The sequence below is a fragment of the Sturnira hondurensis genome, unplaced genomic scaffold, assembly GCF_014824575.4.
Source record: "Sturnira hondurensis isolate 20B ecotype Veracruz unplaced genomic scaffold, ASM1482457v3 Scaffold0014854, whole genome shotgun sequence".
Taxonomy (NCBI): Eukaryota; Metazoa; Chordata; class Mammalia; order Chiroptera; family Phyllostomidae; genus Sturnira; species Sturnira hondurensis.
Genome location: NW_028087485.1, coordinates 1,644,986 through 1,663,537, shown reverse-complemented (window position 1 = coordinate 1,663,537; position 18,552 = coordinate 1,644,986). Strand labels below are relative to the sequence as shown.

The 18,552-nt window shown below is 50.6% G+C and overlaps 1 protein-coding gene across 2 annotated transcripts in view; it reads left to right on the top strand.

Moving 5' to 3' along the window:
* The first annotated feature begins 3,203 nt into the window (after positions 1-3,203).
* The window catches only part of VWA2 (von Willebrand factor A domain containing 2), a 44,328-nt gene continuing 28,979 nt past the window's right edge, over positions 3,204-18,552 (top strand). Inside the window, exons 1-4 of one of the 2 annotated variants that reach the window (XM_037063872.1) lie at positions 3,204-3,556; positions 11,220-11,309; positions 11,916-11,977; positions 17,588-17,662. In XM_037063872.1, the coding sequence (XP_036919767.1) occupies positions 11,926-11,977; positions 17,588-17,662 (127 nt within the window). In that variant the 5' untranslated portion in view covers positions 3,204-3,556; positions 11,220-11,309; positions 11,916-11,925. The remainder of the gene's footprint in view (positions 3,557-11,219; positions 11,310-11,915; positions 11,978-17,587; positions 17,663-18,552) is intronic. The other variant, XM_037063873.1, reaches the window with a different exon arrangement.

Here is an 18,552-nt window from a genome sequence, read left to right as displayed (position 1 = left end):
AGCGCAGGTGGTTCCGTAGCCAGCCCGGCACCCACGCAGTGCTTACTCCAGAAACACACAGGGTTCTCAAGGGTGGCTTTTGTTCTGTTTTTCCGGATGAGAGGAATTGGAGGGCAGCCTGTGCCTCCAAACCTGAGTTAAGAAAGAGCGGTAGGGTGACTTTGCCGGTTGGCCTCAAAGTGAGGTTCAGTTCCAGCAGGAACACTGGCCACCTGCTGGGGGTGAGAGCCCAGGGAGGCTCGCACGGAGAGATCACACTTCGACTGCCCCAAACCTTGTTCACATCACCGCTGGGCACTGCGGCCTGGCTTCCCTAGGAAGGTTCTTGATTCCAGGCATTAGCTTTCCAGTAACCTCCTAAAATTGGTTTCATCTAAGGCTTTTAGCTGCTCAGCCTCAGCCATTTTCCTGTGTTTTCTTTTACGTTGAGACTTTGAGGTGATAACTGTTTGATGAAGAGGTCCCCGCCTCTTTTTAAAGAGGTTTTATTTATTTTTAGAAAGGGAAGAAGGAGATAAAAACATTGCTAGGTTGCCTCCTGCGTGTCCCCAAACAGGGACCTGGCCCACAACCCAAGCATGTGCCCTGACTGGGAATCGAACCAGTGACCCTTTGGTTCACAGGCTGGCCCTCAACCCACTGAACCGCAACAGCCAGAGTGTGCCCACCTCTCATGATACGAGACTTCTAAGAAGTGAGATGGACTGTGAGATTTATTGTAAGTCAGGCAGAAGCCCACTCTGCTGCCTCCAAGGGTGCACCCAGATTCTCCTCAAAATACGTTCAACAAAGACGCATGCTAAGGTGGACATATGTGTGAAAACTAAAGATACAAAATTTGCTCGTATCATCAGTTTAAAGTGGAGTGCTTATGCAGTTTTGGGTGTTGACTGAATGACTAACATGTTACCCAAGTCTTTGCCTTGCAGACACTCCATGTTTACCTGATTCGGCCAGAAAGCATCACATTTTCCCAAAGCACATCCAGTAAGATCTGGTGCGTAATTACCCTGTTTAAGGGAGTTGGGATGTGTGCTTTAACCCTTAGACAAATTGGTGCCCAGCCCATGCCAAAGAGGCTTCAGCTTTGAGATGGCAGTATTTCCGTTCCTTGTGCCTGTGCCCCTTCTGTTGCCGCTCCCATTCCCACATCCCCAGTTTTGGCTCTGGCTTAATCTGGAGCACTTTAGAATTAGGCCCTTTGTTTCCTCTGAGATGGTTTCTTTGTCACCTATGGTTCATTGTTTCCTGTTTTTTCTCAACAAGAGGGTTCCGGAAATCCACAACCTTGGCACCTCTGTTTTGTACCCCACTTTGGGCCTTCATCATTTGGGGGACCGGATGCAAACAATTTGAATGGGACTTCCACAGAGTTGGGAGCCATTGTACCCAACAACCTTTCACATTATAGGCCAGGAAACAGCACTCGAAAATGAAGCATCTTTTCTCTGCCATGAAGCCAGTGGTCAAGAGAGCTGAACAGGGCACCCCAGGCCCCCTGGTCTCTGAAGCGGTGGTCCTTCCACTACACGGGGTTCCCTGCTGCGTGCCTCTGAGTGCTGTCATCTCCATTGACCTCTGCGTGCAATTCAGTCACCTTCACGCCTTGTGTGTTTACCACTGAGGCCTGCCATCCAGGGAAATTCATGAAGGAGTCACGTTTTAAAGGAGCACTTACTGTGTAGAGTGACCAGATACTGGGGCTGCAAAGATGAGCAAGAAAAGTCCTTGGAAGCGATAGGTTCACAGCACAAGCCTTTTGGGGTAAAGATGCTTCAGGGCAACTTTATTTTTTAGATTTCTGCAAATCCTCACAAAGGAGGGGTTGCCGTGGATGATAATTGTAGCTGCCCATCTTCAGATAAAGAGCCCCCACCCCAGGTGGTCTCCCCCCATGCACCACCTTCCAGAGCCCACCTTTCCTGCCTCTCCACGTGCACACTGGACGGACAGACCTGACGGGCCCCTGGGACAGGTGGATGATTCTTCGACATGGAATTTGAAGCACCGGGTCTCTTCACCAGTATTTAGAGTTTCATCTTTTGGTTACTAACCGTGGAATGAAAATTTACTTTGCTACCAAAGGAAGATGTCAAGCTGTCAAAAACATCTAGCACTGAAATTTGGCTTCCCTAAGGTAGACCTGATTAGGCAAAGTGGTGCAGAGAAATGTTAACAGCCAATCATACCAGGAGGGCTGTGAAATCTCCGCCCCCCCCTCCCATGGGGACTCCAGGGCTTCCACTCTTACAACCGCGCTCCTGCCCAGAGCGGCACAGGCTGTCACCAGCATGTGGTTCCCAAACACTGAAACCGGCTAATTCAAACGGAGATGGGCAGTACATGTAAATTACAACAGCATCCAAAAGTTGTAAAATACCTCTACTGTGTTTACACATTGAGGTATTGGGGATCAACTGGGTTGATATTAAAATTAAATCCACGTCCCCCCCCACCTTTTCAAACGGGGCTACCAGAACATTTAAAGTCACCCAAATAGCTTGCATCACGTTTCTGTGGGACAGGACCATCAGAGGCAGAGACCACCCCCGCTCACCCTGCCCCAGCAGGTAGCCTGCCAGCAAGTTCCCTGGCACAGGGGCTCCTGCCTTACCGAAGCTGCTCTGGCCATGTCAGAAGGGTTGGAAACCAGCTGAGAAACACAGGCTGAAAGGAAACGTTTTTCCAAACTCTTGAGCGGAAAGGTGTGAAAACAAGAAAACCATTATTGGCCGAGCAGACTGACCTTTACAAGAATAATAGGAAGGGCACAGGGAAGAGGAAGCGGCCATCTTCCTGGGGGGCAACTTAATAACACACATCAAAAGCCTACGTTGCATGCACCCAACAGGCTACGCATTTACCTTCTTGCAGTTTGAGTACTTGAGTAAAAAGCACACATGTCTAATTGCACGATTAAAATGAAAAGTTAGCGTTTGACAACAGCGGATTAAGTATGTTGGAACAAGAGGTGCTAAAAATCAGAGAGGTGCTCAAGAGGGAAGCAGAAAGCTGGCTGTGAGACAGTCCGTGTGGAATGAATTTAAAAGACGGTGCGTTTTTATATCAGTAGACACTGGAGGAATATACACCCTAATATTAACAGTGATTATCACTGGGTGGTGTAATAGGTGTGGGTTTTCAACTTGCTAACTGGTCTTCTTCTTCTTCTTCTTTTTTTTGCAATGAGCACACATTCTGCAAGGGCACTTTTTGGGTGCGTATGGAACCACAGAGTACTCAATTATAGCCACCGTTTGCGGAGTGCTTATTATGTATGAGGCATGGTGCCAGGCATCGTGCGATTTTGCACTGTGGCGTTTGAATGTTAAAAGTCGGGCACCATCTAGGCTTAAACAGGGATATTGGCTAAAAGGCCCGCTAATGACCGCACAGTTCCAATGATAGGACAGCCAGGTACACAAAAGGCAATCTCCATGACAAGCAGAAACGATGCCAAAGTCAACATTCGCGCCCGAGTCTGAGCAATAAATCCTGAGGAGTCGACAGCGCGTAGTGCTGCTGCATCGCCTAGAGCCTGGGATCCTGCGCAGGAGTAAGTACCTCCGTTTATTTGCCAACCTCGGCCAAGTCCTAGTTAAAAACACCGGGGGCGACGCAGGCGGGGTTGCAGAAGCGCCTGTTGCACCTTCCGCGCCACATTCTCCGCCTTCCCTCTCTGAGAAATACAGGTGTGCCTTGTGGCTCCCACCCTGAGTGCCCCTCCGCGGACCAGCAGCGCCCCCTGGCCCAAGCCGCTCGCGCTCGGGCCAGCAGAGCTGCCCCGGCGTCCGGGTCCCTCCGTGCGCTTCTCGCTGTGCTCATCCCGGGGAGTCAGAGCCCAGAGTTGTCTGCCTGCCGCAGGAGCCCTAGCGCCTAGAACCCTGGTCGCGTGCTCGGAAGGGGCGTGTGTTACTTATATGCGCGCCAGGGGGACCAGCAGGTCGGCCTCCAGTCGCCCCTGCCTGGAGAACGGAGACTGCGGCTCCGAGTGGACGCAGCGACATTGCGGGCTTTGTTCGGCATTGTCTGCGCTCACCTGAGCGCAGCCGCGAGGCCCGCGCGCCTCTCCGGGCAGGCAGCGTCCCGGCGGGAAAACGCACCCGGCACACGCCTCCTCCGGGCTTCCTGGCTGCTTTGGGGAGAACTGGCCTCGGTCTTGGGAGGGGAGCGCGGAGGGTCCCTCAGCGGCCCCTCCCTTGAGTCCCTGGTACTGGAGCGTCGGGCTGAGGGGCAAGAACCGCACGCAGGTAAGGGGACAGGGGCTCGGTGGTTGCCGGTGGAGGAGAGAACTTACATATTAAACTTGAGCTGCACAGCACGGTCACAGAAGGAGTTTGTCTTCTGAATCAAGGCTTGGGGACATGCCCAAGCCACGCCACCCCCTCCCCCATTACGGAGCATCTGCGGGTGTTACAGGTACTCCAGTGCCGTTTTTCCCAGGCAGCCCAGTGCCCCGGCATGGAAGTCTCTGCAAGCAGAGCCCAAGATGGGCCCCGCTGCCCGCTGCCCGAGAGACTCGCCCGTGGGCGATGGGAAGTCCAGCGGGCTTGAACTCCATGGTGATTTCCCAAGCTGGGGACAACCCCACCACCATCACCACCTGACCCCACCCTCCTATCTGCTTCTTTCCAGCCCAGGGCCTGGCCCTTGGCCACCTGCTGGGACGGAGGTAAATGGGAGTGTCTCCAAGTTGCACTTTTCAACTTGCCAGGAGGCCTCTATTTAAAAACATTGTGGGCACCCAGGCAGAAGCAAAGGGGAGAGGGCACCTTGCTGCCCTTTCCTTGGGGAATCAACAGCTGTCCAGCAAAGACGGGCCTTTCAACGGGGACACCATGCAGTGTGTTTGGTGTCTTGGAAATGAATAACTGGACCCTTACAGTTTTCAAATGATAAAGCCATTTAGTTCAGAAACAAACTAGGCCCCTAGCCCCCCTGAGTGTTTTATAAATTGAAGTCTAAAAATTCAAGCTATGTTTGGCTTCCAGTTTGACATTGCACTAAGAAATGTGAATTTATTGAGAAGAGAGAAGGAACGAGTCAGAAGAGTGAGAAATAGCACTGCCGTTGGCAGTGGCCGTGGGAGTTGGTTTGTAAAGGCTGCTGGCTGCCAGTAGCCTGCAGCGTGCTCTTCTTGGCTGATGGGGTAACAAAGCGCACTGAGCACTTTTTCCGGTGGGCTAAGGCCCACTCTCTTCTCCTGTAAAAATCCAGCTCAGAGCCACTTCTTGACTGTATAAGTAATAATTTCCCAGCCTGGGTCCCGAGGCTCGCCCCAGGGTGAGAGGGGAACGTCGCCTTCATCACACCTGTCTGTTTGACCGAAAACCATCTATGACATATTTTCTTTGAATCTGGATTTTGGTCTGCCATCCCGAGCTTGGAGTAGCTGCCATACCCGCTACCCACCACAGACCCGGGTCCCCTGGAATGAATCATAGTCGGATGCCCCATGTCTTTACAAATAAGGAAACAGAGGCCCAGAGAGGGTGGAAGACTGCCCCAGGGCAAATGGGAAAGCCTGCCAGGAACCCGGACGCCTGGGTTTTTCTCAAGCTTCCTAAAGGGCACAGTCATTAATTGGCAAGTGGGGACATTGGGTGACATTGGATAAACTGCTGGTTCAAATGTGAAAGCCTCTCGTTAAGCATGTCCCCTCCAGGTTTGCATCCCACAGAGCTTTTTCATTGCATTCCCAACACCACGGAGGGTGCTGGGCACAGGAGAGATGCCCAATAGTTTTCATTGAATAAATGCAATTTCACGCAATTAGATCAATGGAAGTGTCAGGGACACTAAGAAGTATTTTAGAACAGTGGTCCTCAAACTCTTGTATTTCACATATCAGTAAAAAGGGTGTTTTAATTGAGAGGACTAACAGAATCGCTATTTTTTGTGTTTTTTTTTCCAATTACACTTTGTGTTCAATATTGTATTAGTTTCAGATGGCTAATTTTTACTTTTATCGCACAACGATATTTTTTAAAGCCCTCCCATCATCTACAAGACTACTGGGGGTCACTTGGGGACCCTGCACAGGGGAGAGTCTATCGGTGCAAAACCCTGCTTCAGCATCACTCCATGCCTGCTCCCTGGGACAGCTGAATACACTTGCAGTTCTTCCTTGAGCTTCCCCCTTTATGCTCTACACAGCTCCAGACTGCCTACCTTTCCACCTGCAAAGTTATGTGCAGGGCTTCCCTGAATGTGATGACTATCTTTGAGCCCCCACTTCCTTTCCTGACCCCAAGTCCCTTCTCTTGAACTGGACTTGAACTCCACCGAGAAGACTTTGACCTGGCCCAGGGGGTTTGTGCACCGTGGTCTCAAGTGATCCTGGCAACAACCCTCCCAGGTTAAGAGAACAGGTGAGGAAATGGAGAGACTGAAGTGAAGAAATGTACTAGCGTGGCTCATGCTCCAGCTCCTCATGTTCAATTGGTGCCCTTTGCGTGTCCTCTCTGTACTGCGTGCTTCTTGTCAAAGCTGAGCTGTCTGCAAACATAAGACCTGGGCTTCACCCGAGATTGAGGTTCCCCAGCTCTGGGACCTCAGGCCCCAACTCCTCCAAGGCCATTTCCATGTATACAAATGGAAATGATCACACCTACCCTTGGAGTTATGAACGTTTTTTTAAAGATTTTATTTATTTATCTTTAGAGGGGAAGGGAAGGAGAGAGGAAGAGAAATATCAATGTATGGTTGCCTCTCGTGTGTCCCCTGCTGGGAACTGGTCTGCAACCCAGGCAATGTGCCCTGACTGAGAATTGAACCTCGATCCTTTGGTTCGCAGGCCTGCACTGAATCCACTGAGCTACACCAGCTAGGGTGGAGTTATGACTCGTTACATGAAATTAACATATTTCATCTTTTACCATCGTACATTTAGAAAGTGTTTTACCAAAAGGAGGGAAGGTCAGACACTGTTTTATAGAATCTTTACAACACTGCATGAGTTTGTGCAACTGAGATTCTCCCCATTTGGCAGCTGAGTGAACAGAGGCGGGGAAGCTCTTGCTTGCAGAGTCCCTCAGCTGGTTACAAGCAGAGCTAGGCTGGAATTCAGTCTCTGGACTTCTGTCCTGTGTGTGTGCCTCCCAGAGGCCCGAGGCGGTGAGTTTGGGCCTTGTGCAACCTAGAGCATTTTCAAAGATCATCAGAACTAACATTGAAATCTCTTTTGGCTAAAAATGATCTCTTAGCAGGTGGGGCGAGTACGGTAGGCTCCTCTGCCTGTCTGCACAGCTCTCTCCCCAACCAGCAGGAGAGGCAAACAGCACATTGGCCCTGGTGCTGACTTCTGGTTGTCTCACTCAGGGGTTCTGAAAATTTGTGATTCTTTGAGGGGGAGCAGATTGTTCCCTGAGTTGCTTTTTAAATGCTTTCCCTGCCTCCTCAAACTAGAAACATGCTGTCCACTTCCCTAGACTCTGGGCTTGAGCCCAGGTGGACAGGAAAGACGATCGTCCGGCTGCCTGGCCGGAAACTTCTACCTCTGATTCTAGTCTCCTGGTTCAGGTGCTGCCTGTTCTGGTGAAGGGCTCAGGTTTCCAACTCGGCCCATTGAAAAGAGGCTGCCAAGCACTAATCTAAGATTTGGGGTAGGAATTGCATTTTGTAAGGAGGTGGAAGTGGTTTCTTTTTTCACCCTGCACTGACTTCATTTCTGATCATAGGGGAGAAGGCAGGCATTGTCCTGCAAAACTGCCTTCAGCTATTGCTGGTCCACCCTGCTTTTTCAAAGGGACTTATTTTGGCCCTGGTTTCTTCCTCCATCCGGGGAAGTGTAATCCCAGCTAATCCCAGCGTGCAGTGTTTTGTGATGCCCTGCAGCAAATCCCACTTACCCACTGTCCCCAAATGCCACCAGTGCCATGTGGAACCAGGATTTGCAGAGAACATCCAGATGAAGAGATTGGGGGTTTGGGGGCACCTAAATCCATGTGTGAGAGTCGCAGGAGCCAGGAATGATGTGTGGGATTAGCATGAGTAATGGAACAGAAAAGAACAAATGCGATGATGGAAGCATTTTGTAATGGAAAAGGCTTAACAAGGTGTACCTGGGAGTGAATGATCTGTGCCCAGCCACCCCCCACCCCCCACCCCCAGGGGCTGCAGCCTACTCCTAACTACTTCATAACAATGCTGAGAGCTCTGGAAATCTGCCCCTGTGCTCCCAGGTGGGGGCTACTGGCAGGTTATTAGCTGGGTGGAAACCTGCCAAAGGGCGGGATTTGGGGAGGCAGACTTTTAATTATACTTCTGTTTCTCTGTCCTGGTTCCCCAGACTCAGGAAGATTCAACAGATCGATCACCCAAGCCTCTTATTGGCATATAACCTGGGGCAAAAACACTTAACTGTTCTACGCCTCAGTTTTCTCATCTGTGAAATGGGGCCGGGGTGGGGGAAGTATATTCTCACTGGCTGACCGTGAGGATTAGGAAAGAGCAGACACAGAAGTTTGGAGCCCGGCAGCTTGTTGGTAGTAGCTGTTGGGTTCCATTTTCTAAAAAAAAAAAAGTTTTTAGAGGCCTGGCTGGTGTGGCTGTGTTGGTGGGGTGCTGTCCTGCAAAGTGGAAAGGTCACTGGCTTGATTCCCCGTCAGGGCACATGCATAGGCAACCAACTGATGTTTGTCTCCCTCTCTTTCTCCCTCCCTTCCCCTTTCGCTAAAAGTAAATAAAGTCAATCTTCAAAACGATAAAAAAGGTTTTTAGATATAGGGTTGTATTTAAAATGTCGAATTAGTATTTCAAGAAAGTTTTGCTACGTGAGGAGGGGAGAGAGAATAAACTGAGTGTTTGAAATGATTGGGTGCGAATGGTGAAGAAAAAGTGCTGTTGATACTTCACCGGCAACGAAATAGCATCCGCCTCCTTTATTGGGGCACAGAAAAGAAGGCAGTGAGCACAAAGACTGATCTGGAGGTACCCCGCCTGTGATGGCGGCAGGCAGCGTGGTGCTCAGCTTACCCAGCAGGTACCTCTGATGCGCTGTGGGCAAGGTGACTGCAGGGCTGTGTTGGGGACAGGGGAGGCGGGGGCTGCTGAGGCCCCAGAGCCAGCGCCATCCCACCCAAACCCTCACGAGGAAGCATTTGACGTTTGCATTGATTCGCAGGTGCCCAGCATATGCCTTATTTTAATGAGCAGAAAGTTAGGAACATTCGCCTGGGCAAGCAGAGACACATAACAGAGCGAGGTGACGTGGCTTAGGTGTGTTTTGTGGCAGAAGGAGGGCGGTCATGTTTACTGTGTGGCAGGAACCTTCCAGACTTCCTTCCATTTTGTCTTCATGGTAGCCAGGGGAGGCTGCAAGAACCCTGGTTTTATAAAAAACGAACAGCCCTGGGGCTCCGAGTCCTGCACGTGCCCAAGGTCAGAAGCGGCGACCCAGAAAATCTTCCTGGACGCAAGGACTACATAGCATTGAGAAGCCTTTTTTTACCTTTGCCCTGCATGGCCCCTTGTCCCCAGGCCTGGCTGTCGCCTGGCTGCCAGGTGGCAGGTGGGGGCTTGTCCTGCTTCTGTTTTGTAGAGTAAGAGGAAAGAAAACTTGACCTTGGAGGAAAGGGCAGTACCTTGCTGACATGTACCTGGCTGGAAGCTAGCAGGGAGCACCCAATATGCTCTCTGTCCACCTTTCTCTCCCCGGCTGCTCCACTCTCGCGATACTGAATCTCTGATTTCCATGTAGGTTAGGTGAAGATGAGCCTCTTAGTCCCCCGAAGCACAAAGACTCTCAGCTGGTTGGGATGTTTTTGACTTCATGTATCTCAGAGATGTTCTGAAGTCCAATGAGCTGAATATACAGATGAGTAAGATCTGACCGCATAGGCCCAGGATGGAGGGGTGATCAAATGGGGTTTTTAGAACCAGAAGACACCTTAGCAGCATCTGGAACAACCTCCTCCCTGGTTTCATAAATTGGGGTCACACAGCATCAGATGAGAAGCAGGTACTTCTGGATTCAGGGTGCAGGCTCTGTGTCATCACGGGCCAGGGGTGACCCCTGCCTGTCAGGGAGTCGCTTACAGGGGTGCCATCTCAGTGTGGATGAAGCTCTGAGCAGTGGCTCAGGCCCCGAGCTGGCTTGGGCTCCAGAAGTGACGTGGAAGGTCCAGTGTGCAGGACCGTCCCCTCTTCTGAGCCGCAGTGACCTGTTCATCTCCCGAGCTGAGTGTGGCTCGGTCACTCCAAGTGTCCTCTTTCACACCATGCTGCCACCCTCTTGTTCGTTCCCCAGTTCCTGCTCCCAGTGGGTGGGATTGCAGGTGGGGGCTGGGGTGGGGTTAAGCGCTAACCCCATGGCACAGCCCCTCTGTTCATTCTCATTTCCAGTAATTCCAAGTAAAGTGGGCCATGGCAGCTTTATGAACATGAGTTGGGTCATTTTAAACCTTTCCACAGAAGGATGTGCATTTCCCTGGGTGGCTGATTTTTCAAGGCAGCCACGCCCCTCAGCCTGCTCAGCAAGTCCTCTGAAATCGGAGTTGTTTTGTTCCTGCAGCTGGGAGGTTGGGCGGGTGGGAGTTTGGGGGAGAGCTCATTTTAGTGCAGGTTAACTTAGGAGGCGGTTCGGTCTGCTGCTAGAGATGACCAGGAAACTCCGGCATGTATTTCAGAGAACCAGTGTTCCTTGGGGGCGGTGAGGGGGGGTGCAGGTCGGAAGGCTCAGGATACCTAGAGGAAGACTGGGAGTTCCTGCCTTGTTATCCATCGTCTTAGATGCAGGAGAGTGGCACTTACATGAGATGCTGAAAGGACTTTCCAAGTTGGGTATGTCAGGGTGACGTGAGTTTCCCACTGTACCCTTGGGTGCCACATGCAGTGACTGACTCATCTCTAGAACGTGGGGTTCCCCAGGCCCCTACTTCCCTTTCCAAATCCTTGCCTGGGGTTTTCCTCTTCTGAGATTTCTCTTACATGAGTGTCAGTGTTATGTGTTTCATGGAAGGAAACTCTAGTAAGACCTACATGGGACATTGTCTGGCTTGTCCAAGTCTTTTCTTAAAGGTCAAGTTCAGTGCAGAGAAAGTGCAGGGTGAGGTCTTATATATATTGGATCCCACAGGGCAAAAAATAGAATTTCTAGACTCTACTGTCAAGATCATTTTAGATATTTCCCTGCTAAATGACACTGGGGGGAAAGTCTAAATTTCATTCTGTACAACCTTTCAGTTCTCACACGACTTGTGCGCTTGCCAAAACCTCAGGTCGTCTGAATCGTGCATCGGATCTTTGGGACTGAAAAGATAAGGGTACCTCTCCTAGGCCTGGCAGCTAACGGCAGGAGGACACCTCAGGTGTGTGCCCTATGGAAGCAAAGTTACAGTCAGTGTCTTATTAAAAGCGCTCACTTTTCACACTGCTACTTCCCTTATTAACTGATAAATAACCAGGCTCCACGGAACTGAATTTTACCCATACTATAAGCATTCTTAGGCAATAAAAGAAAAACTTAGAAAATTTGTTTCTTCCTCAGCCACATTGCTGTTTATAAATCATTTAGAAAGTACAAGCTTGGTGACTTTGCTAGGTTTCGTAAAACAAAGGTATTGAAATGAAATCTTCAAGCCAGGACCCTGTCTCTTACTTCTGGTCTAGGCATAGGGCTTGCTCCTTGCCTCCGTCTGTGAAGGAGCTGGGGGTGGGGGGAGGGGCTTGGGGTAGGGTTGTCGGGGAAGACATTAGACTGTCCTTTAAAATCAGAGTCACTGGAGTAAAGTCTCCTGTGGCTTTTAGGGATTTGGGTTTCCTCCAGGCTACTGCAGTCATCGTGGTGAGGAGGGGCCCCAGGGTCACACCAGTACCTTCCGAGAGGCGGGGTATTGTCATCTTGTTTGGATGTGTGACTTGGGGAGCTCACAGAGATCTTTGCTGTCGCTTTTTTTCTTGTCCTGGCCCTGCAGTCCTATCAACATGCCCTCTGTGCTGTTGCTGGAAGCCGTCTGCATCTTCCTGTTTGCTGGAGGTAAGCGTTTGTGCTGGGGGGCGGTAAGGTGTTGAGGGGGTGGGTTGGTCTCACATCCTGTCACTCTTAACATCTAAAAGTCTCTGGCATGCCTCTGAGTCTGTCCACTCCACGGCCCCCTGCAGGGTCTAAGCCCCACCATCTCACCGCAGTAGCCTCCTGACTGGTCTCCCTGGGTCTCCTTCAGCCCATTCTCCGCACAGCAACCATTTCAGAGTGCAAGCCCGCTCCTGTCTGGATCCCTCTCCAGTTCTGCTCTCTGCCTGCACCTTTTAAGGAATGTCCCCTTGCTCTTGGAGGCCCTGCCTGATCTGGCCCCATTGCCACCATTTGTCCTTTCTGGTGGCCCCTCCCCACCTTCTCTGCTGCTGTTCCTACCCCTTCCTGCCCAGCACCCTTTCTCCCTCCCTCCCTAGAAATTCTTGGTTATGGTGGCCCCCTCCCTGGATCACTGCCTTACCCCAACACCGCCACTCTGGTAAACTCCTACTCATCCTTCAACACCCAGTGCATTTCCTCCTGGACCCCCAGATCAGGCCAGATGCCCCTGTTAAAACCTCCTATAGCCTTGGACCCTTGGCTGTGGAGCACTTAACACAGCTAGGACTTTATTTCTGTGTGAATTTTTAAAAATTAGTGTCCATCTTCTCCACCAGATAGAAGCTCCGTGAGAAAGAGACCCTGCCTTTGCTTCGCTCACTCCTGTGTAATCTCAGTGCCTAGCACGGAGCCGGGCATGTGCTCAGTGCTCACAAAGCAGGTCTTCCCACTTCATCCTTCCCAAGTCCTAGCTTCTGTGAAACACGAGATACTAGGAAGGAACAGGTGTGGTTTGCGATTCTCGTGGCCAGGGCGGCCAGCTGTTTGAGTCGAGCTCAGGAGCTTCCTGCCGTCTCTGAGGTGCTCTCCTGCACTTCCTCCCCGGTGTACACTTCCTCCCCGGTCTGTGTCTCAGTGAGTAGGTGTGCTGTCTCTGCTGAGGTGGCTTCTGTCACCATCTGCCTGTTCCCTGGAGCCTGGGGGAGGTGAGAGAGGGTGGAAGAAGACGGCTGGTTGCTCCTCTCACCTGTCCCCTCTCTAACCCATGCAGGTGACAGTGTAACACAGTGACTTCCTGTTCAGGACACTGGGGAGAGATGAGATGAGTTTGGCTGCAGGGCCTGGATGAGGTGTCTGGAGGCCTAGGCACAGTGAAGTCCTGCCCCAGCTCATCCCAGCACTTCTCCTTTATGGCCCTGGTCACAGAACCCTTGAGCTGACCATCCTGAGTTGTACAGATGAGGCAGGGAAGGCCCAGAGAGGCTGTGTGATTTGTCCAGGGTCACACAGCTACTGATGACAGAACTGAAATGAAAACCCAAGTCTCCTGATTCCCACCATTCTGGTCACCTGTGGGAGAGATAAGAAGGTACGGGAATTCTCTCTCTGAGCCTTGGCTGCAGTGACAGGGTTTCAGTAGATGAGTGATTCTCCTTAGCACCGCCCACCCCTCCAACGAGATCCAAGTTCTGGAGCCCAGGCAGGTGGTCTTCAGAGGCTAAAACAGCAATCATCCATTCACTGGCTCCTTCTGCCGGGCCCTCCTCTGCAGAGTCCTGAGGTCATTTCAGAGACAAGCGGTGGAATCATCATCCAGGCACCAGGAGGGCTCACCAGAAGCCCGACACCTGCTGTGGCAGCTGAGCGCATGGCACAGACACATTAGCTGAGTGACATCTTTAGTAAGTGGTCTCCGGTCACAGCAGTCCCGTTGCTCCTATTTGGGGAGCCGGCTGGCCTGTCTCCAGTTGGAGGATTTGCTGGTCAGAGGCGTCGAAAGGAGCAGTGTTTTCTTGTAGGGTGTTAGGGATTCCTCAGCTCCTGGGCCCTTTGCCAACAATTCCTGGGCTCCTTCAGGAAACCTTAGTGCCTGTCCGCTGTGTGCAGAGAGCTGGATGAGGCTCTGTGGAGGACAGGCGGTGATGTTCCTGCCCCGGGAGCTTCTGGGGGAGAAGGGCCATGGCAACATCACGCCCTGTAGGGTGGGATGTAGTGGGGCTCCACAAGTGGGCAAGATTGTGACATCTGGATGCAGTGAAGCAGAAAGCCTCTTTGCTGGAATGACAACTTGCTGAATTATTGAGTGATTTTTGTGTTCTTTTTCGGGGTGTAGCAGGTGGGAAGTATCATCGCGCCTCTGTGCCAACATCTGCCATTTACTGTGGAAGTGGGTGATTTCTGTTTCTTTAATTCAATCTGCTGCGTATAGTTATCGTTTATGTCTTATTTCTGCCTCTGGTGGCAGAACAGCAGGGACAATTGCACACTGTCTTAGAGCTTGTGGAAGATACTTGCCTGACAGCTTGGGGTTGGGGAGCTAATTGCTGGGTCAGCATATTGGCCTGGAACTGTCTTCTCTGTGAGCAGAGACTGAGAGGGCATATCAGGTCAGGAGAAACAGCTAAAAGATGACGGTGGGGGAAGGACTAGAAACCGGTTTTGTTTACCCTGGGGAGCAGGGAAAGGAGAAGAGCCCAGGAGGTGCCACACACCAGGGGCGTCCCCCAGAACCTGACACCCTCTTTTAGTGTCTCCCTCCTGGTCGCTTCTTTGGCCAACCCCCTTAAGCCCAACTTCCCTGCATTGTACAATCACCCCCTCCACCCCGGTCCTTGGCCTCCTCCCCTTTACCTCCGTCCCCAGCAGCAGCCCCTGCTCGTGGCCCTTCCTCTGGCCCCTCTGTGGCCCAGCCTGCTCCTGGGGCCCGCGCACCCTAGCTTGGCTTCCTCTGTGCTAACCGACCAGACCTTGCCCTGTGCACAGAGCACCCTGTCGCCAACCTGAACCCCGTGCAGTGGACTTTTCAGGTTACCTCTCTAAGTGACACCCTCATTGCTCTCAAACTTGATTTTGTTAAGTTGTTACTGATTGCCCTCATACACCATCTTGCAGGTTTATCAGATATCATATAAAAGAATGAAAACCATCCACGAACCTCCTACCCCCAAACTTATTAGCCCTTGTTAGTGTCAATGGAATTGAGTGAATGTGTCGGCATTCACTCATGTCCCTTTGGATATCTGTTACCTCCAGAATTCCTCTGTCACAAACAGTGTGGAAGGCAGTGTCTCAATGCACACTTTTCCTTCTCCGAATCGTTGTTCCTTCACATCAGTTCCCAGGTGTAACACCACACGGTCGGAGGGTGAACACATTTTTATGGTGCTTAATGGATTTGGCCAAATGACTTTCCAAAAGGGGACTTCTGGCCAAGATGGAGGTGTAGGTAGACACACTGTGCCTCCTTGCCCAACCAAAAGAAGGACAACATGAAATTTAAAAACAAAAAACAACCAGAACTCACAGAAAATTGATCTGCATGAAGTCGGACAACCAAAGAATTAAAGAAGAAACACTCACCCAGACTGGTAGGGGGGGCGGAGACGGGCAGCTGGGTGGAGAGGATCTGCAGCAAGTCAGCAGCTGGCAGAGTGGACAGTCCCACATTCGAGTGCAGATACACCAGGAGGAACAACTGGGGTGCGAGTCAGACCGCACAACCCAGGGTCCCAGCACGGGGAAGTAAAGCCTCAAACCTCTGACTGAAAACACCTGTGGGGGCTGAGGCCCCAGCCTCATAGGAGAGTTCATTGGAGAGACCCTCAGGGTCCTAGAACGCATACAAGCCCAACCACCTGGGAACCAGCACCAGAAGGGCGCACTTTGCTGGTGGGTGGGGGAAGTGACTGAAATCTGGCAGAGGGTGGAGGAAGCGCCATTGTTCCCTCTTGGACCCCTCCCCCACATATAGCGTCACAACGCAGTGCCACGTCACTGCGTGAACAACCACGGTGGTTGCCCTGCCCTGGTGAACACCTAAGGCTCCGCCCCTCACTATGTAACAGGCGCGTCAAGACAAAAAAAAGAAAAAGCCCAAATGAAAGACCAGATCAAAGCTCCAGAAAAAATACAACTAAGCAACAAAGAGATAGTCAACCTATCAAATGCACAGTTCCTAACACTTGTAATCAGGATGCTCACAGAATTGCTTGAATTTGGTTGTACATTAGATGAAAAAATGAAGGCTATGCTAAGTGAAATAAAGGAAAATGTACAGGGAACCAATAGTGATGGGAAGGAAACTGGGACTCAAACCAATGGGGTGGACCAGGAGGAAGAAAGAAACATCCAATTAGAAAAGGATGAAGAAACAAGAATTCAAAAAAATAGCCCTGGCTGGTGTAGCTCAGTGGATTGAGCGCGGGCCTGCGAACCACACGATCGCGGTTCGATTCCCAGTCAGGGCACATGCCTGGGTTGCAGGCCAGTTCCCGGTTCCCGGCAGGGGACACACGAGAGGCAACCATACATTGATATTTCTCTCTCTCTCTCCTTCCCTTCCCCTCTAGGATAAATAAATAAAATCTTAAAAAAAAGAATTCAAAAAAATAAGGAGAGGCCTAGGAACCTTCAGGACGTCTTTAAACATTCCAACATCCAAATTATAGGGGTACCAGAAGCGAAAGAGGAAGAGCAACAAGTGGAAAACTTATCTGAACAAATAGTAAAGGAGAACTTCCCCAATCTGGCAGAGGAAATAGACTTCCAGGGAATAGGCAGATAAAGTGCTTCCCAGATAAGGCCAGGTTAAAGGAGTTCATCATCACCAAGCCCTTACTATATGAAATTTTAAAGGGACTTATCTAAGATAAGGAAAATGATAAAAATATGAACAGTAAAATGAAAACAAACACAGCTATTAACAACTGAACCTAAAACAAATTAACTAACTAACTAACTATCTAAGCAAACTAACAAACTAACTAACTAACTATCTAAGCTCTTCCCCCTAGAACAGCAACAGAATCACAGAAATGGAGATTGCATGGAGGGTTATTAGTGGGGATGTGGGAGGGGGAGAGAGGGAGAAAAGGTACAGAGAATAAGTAGCATAAGTGGTAGGTAGAAAATAGGCAGGTGAAGGTTAAGAATAGTATAGGAAATGTAGAAGCCAAAGAATTTATATGTGTGAAACATGGACATGAACTAAAGGGAGGGAATGTGGGGGGTTGTGCAGGGCAGAGGGGAATAAACAGGGAAATGGAACAACTGTAATAGCATAATCAATAAAATATATTTTTTTAAAAAACTTTTCAAAAGGGTTGTATCTGGAAATTTTTCCTGAATTAAGCTTTCCCAATTACATTTAAATTTAGAAATTCCACATTGAAAGTGGTATCTCATTGTTGGAGTTACAACATTTTATCACGGTGGTTTTCCGTGAGTTCTCTTTCTCCTGAGTTACCTGTTCACATCCGAGGTGCGTTTCTCTGGCATTCAGTAGAGAACCCAGTTATTGTAGCCTACCAGGAGTAAAACTCACTTGGCTTCTCACCACCCCTCTGTGCATAGTTTTCTTCTCTTCAAGCACAAAGGTGCCTGATATGAGAGGGGTAATTGGGGGGTTTCTTTATGCTATCCATCTAGTAATTTTTGAGACACAGTGTCATTAGACCCCTCCACATTCCTGTCTCCCTTCTTATTACCTGTTCACTCCAGGCACCTAACTTAGAGACGAGGACTCCTCCCTTTCTGTCTTGTAATGACGGCTTCTGGTGTCTTCTCTCCTAGCGCCCCCCTCCTTCCCCCTTCAGGAAGTCCAAGTTGGCAGGGAGACCATTGGGAAGATTTCGGCCGCCAGCAAACGTAAGCGCACGTTTTAGACAACCCTCTGAACGCCCACTCCAGCCTCTTTGTGACAGACCCATGGGAACAGGGAGACAGTTTCCACCCCACTCCCCTCTTCCTTTTACGCTGTGACCACAGCCGGTCTCGCAGAACGGGCCTGACCACGTTCCTCTCCTCGGTGACTACCCATTCGTGGTAAATCCCTGATGCCAAATTTCTTGAAACTTTTTCAAATGTTGTTTTTTTATTTGTCAATTACAGTTTACTCTAAATATTATTTTGGTTTTGGTTTCAGGTGGACGGCATAGTGGTTAGACAGTCAATCATATACTTTACCGAGCGCCCCCCTGAGATTTCCGCGTGCACCTGGTGCCGCGCACAGTTATCACAGTGTCATCGACCATATTCTCTGCGCTGTGCTTTATCGCATCCCAGGACTATTCTGTACCTGCCCATCTGCTGCCCTTCTCAGTTCCTTCACGTGTTTCACCCCGTTCCCCATCCCTCCGCCCCTCTGGCAACTGCCGGTCTGTTCTCTGTCTGTGGGCCTGCTTCTGTTCTGCTTGTTCATTTATTTTGTTCTAGATCCTACACATAAGTGAAATCGCAGGGTCTTTGTCTTTTTCCCTGACTGACTGATTTCACCTGTCACCAGATTTCTTGGCCTGTGCTTGGAGGTCTTCTGTTGGTGACCACTGTCTCCCCAACCAGCCTCGTCTGCGGCCGTACTCCTTCCCCTTCCGCCCTGCTCAGCCTCCCTGCCGCATGCTCAAGCCGCAGCAGCCAATTCCCAGGGTCCCTGCACGTCCCGTCCCTCCCTCTCTGGTGAAACTGCCTTCATATGCTGCCCTCTGGGTGGCACCATGTCCCTGGTGCTTCTCTGACTCCCACTGTTCTGCATCTTTGTG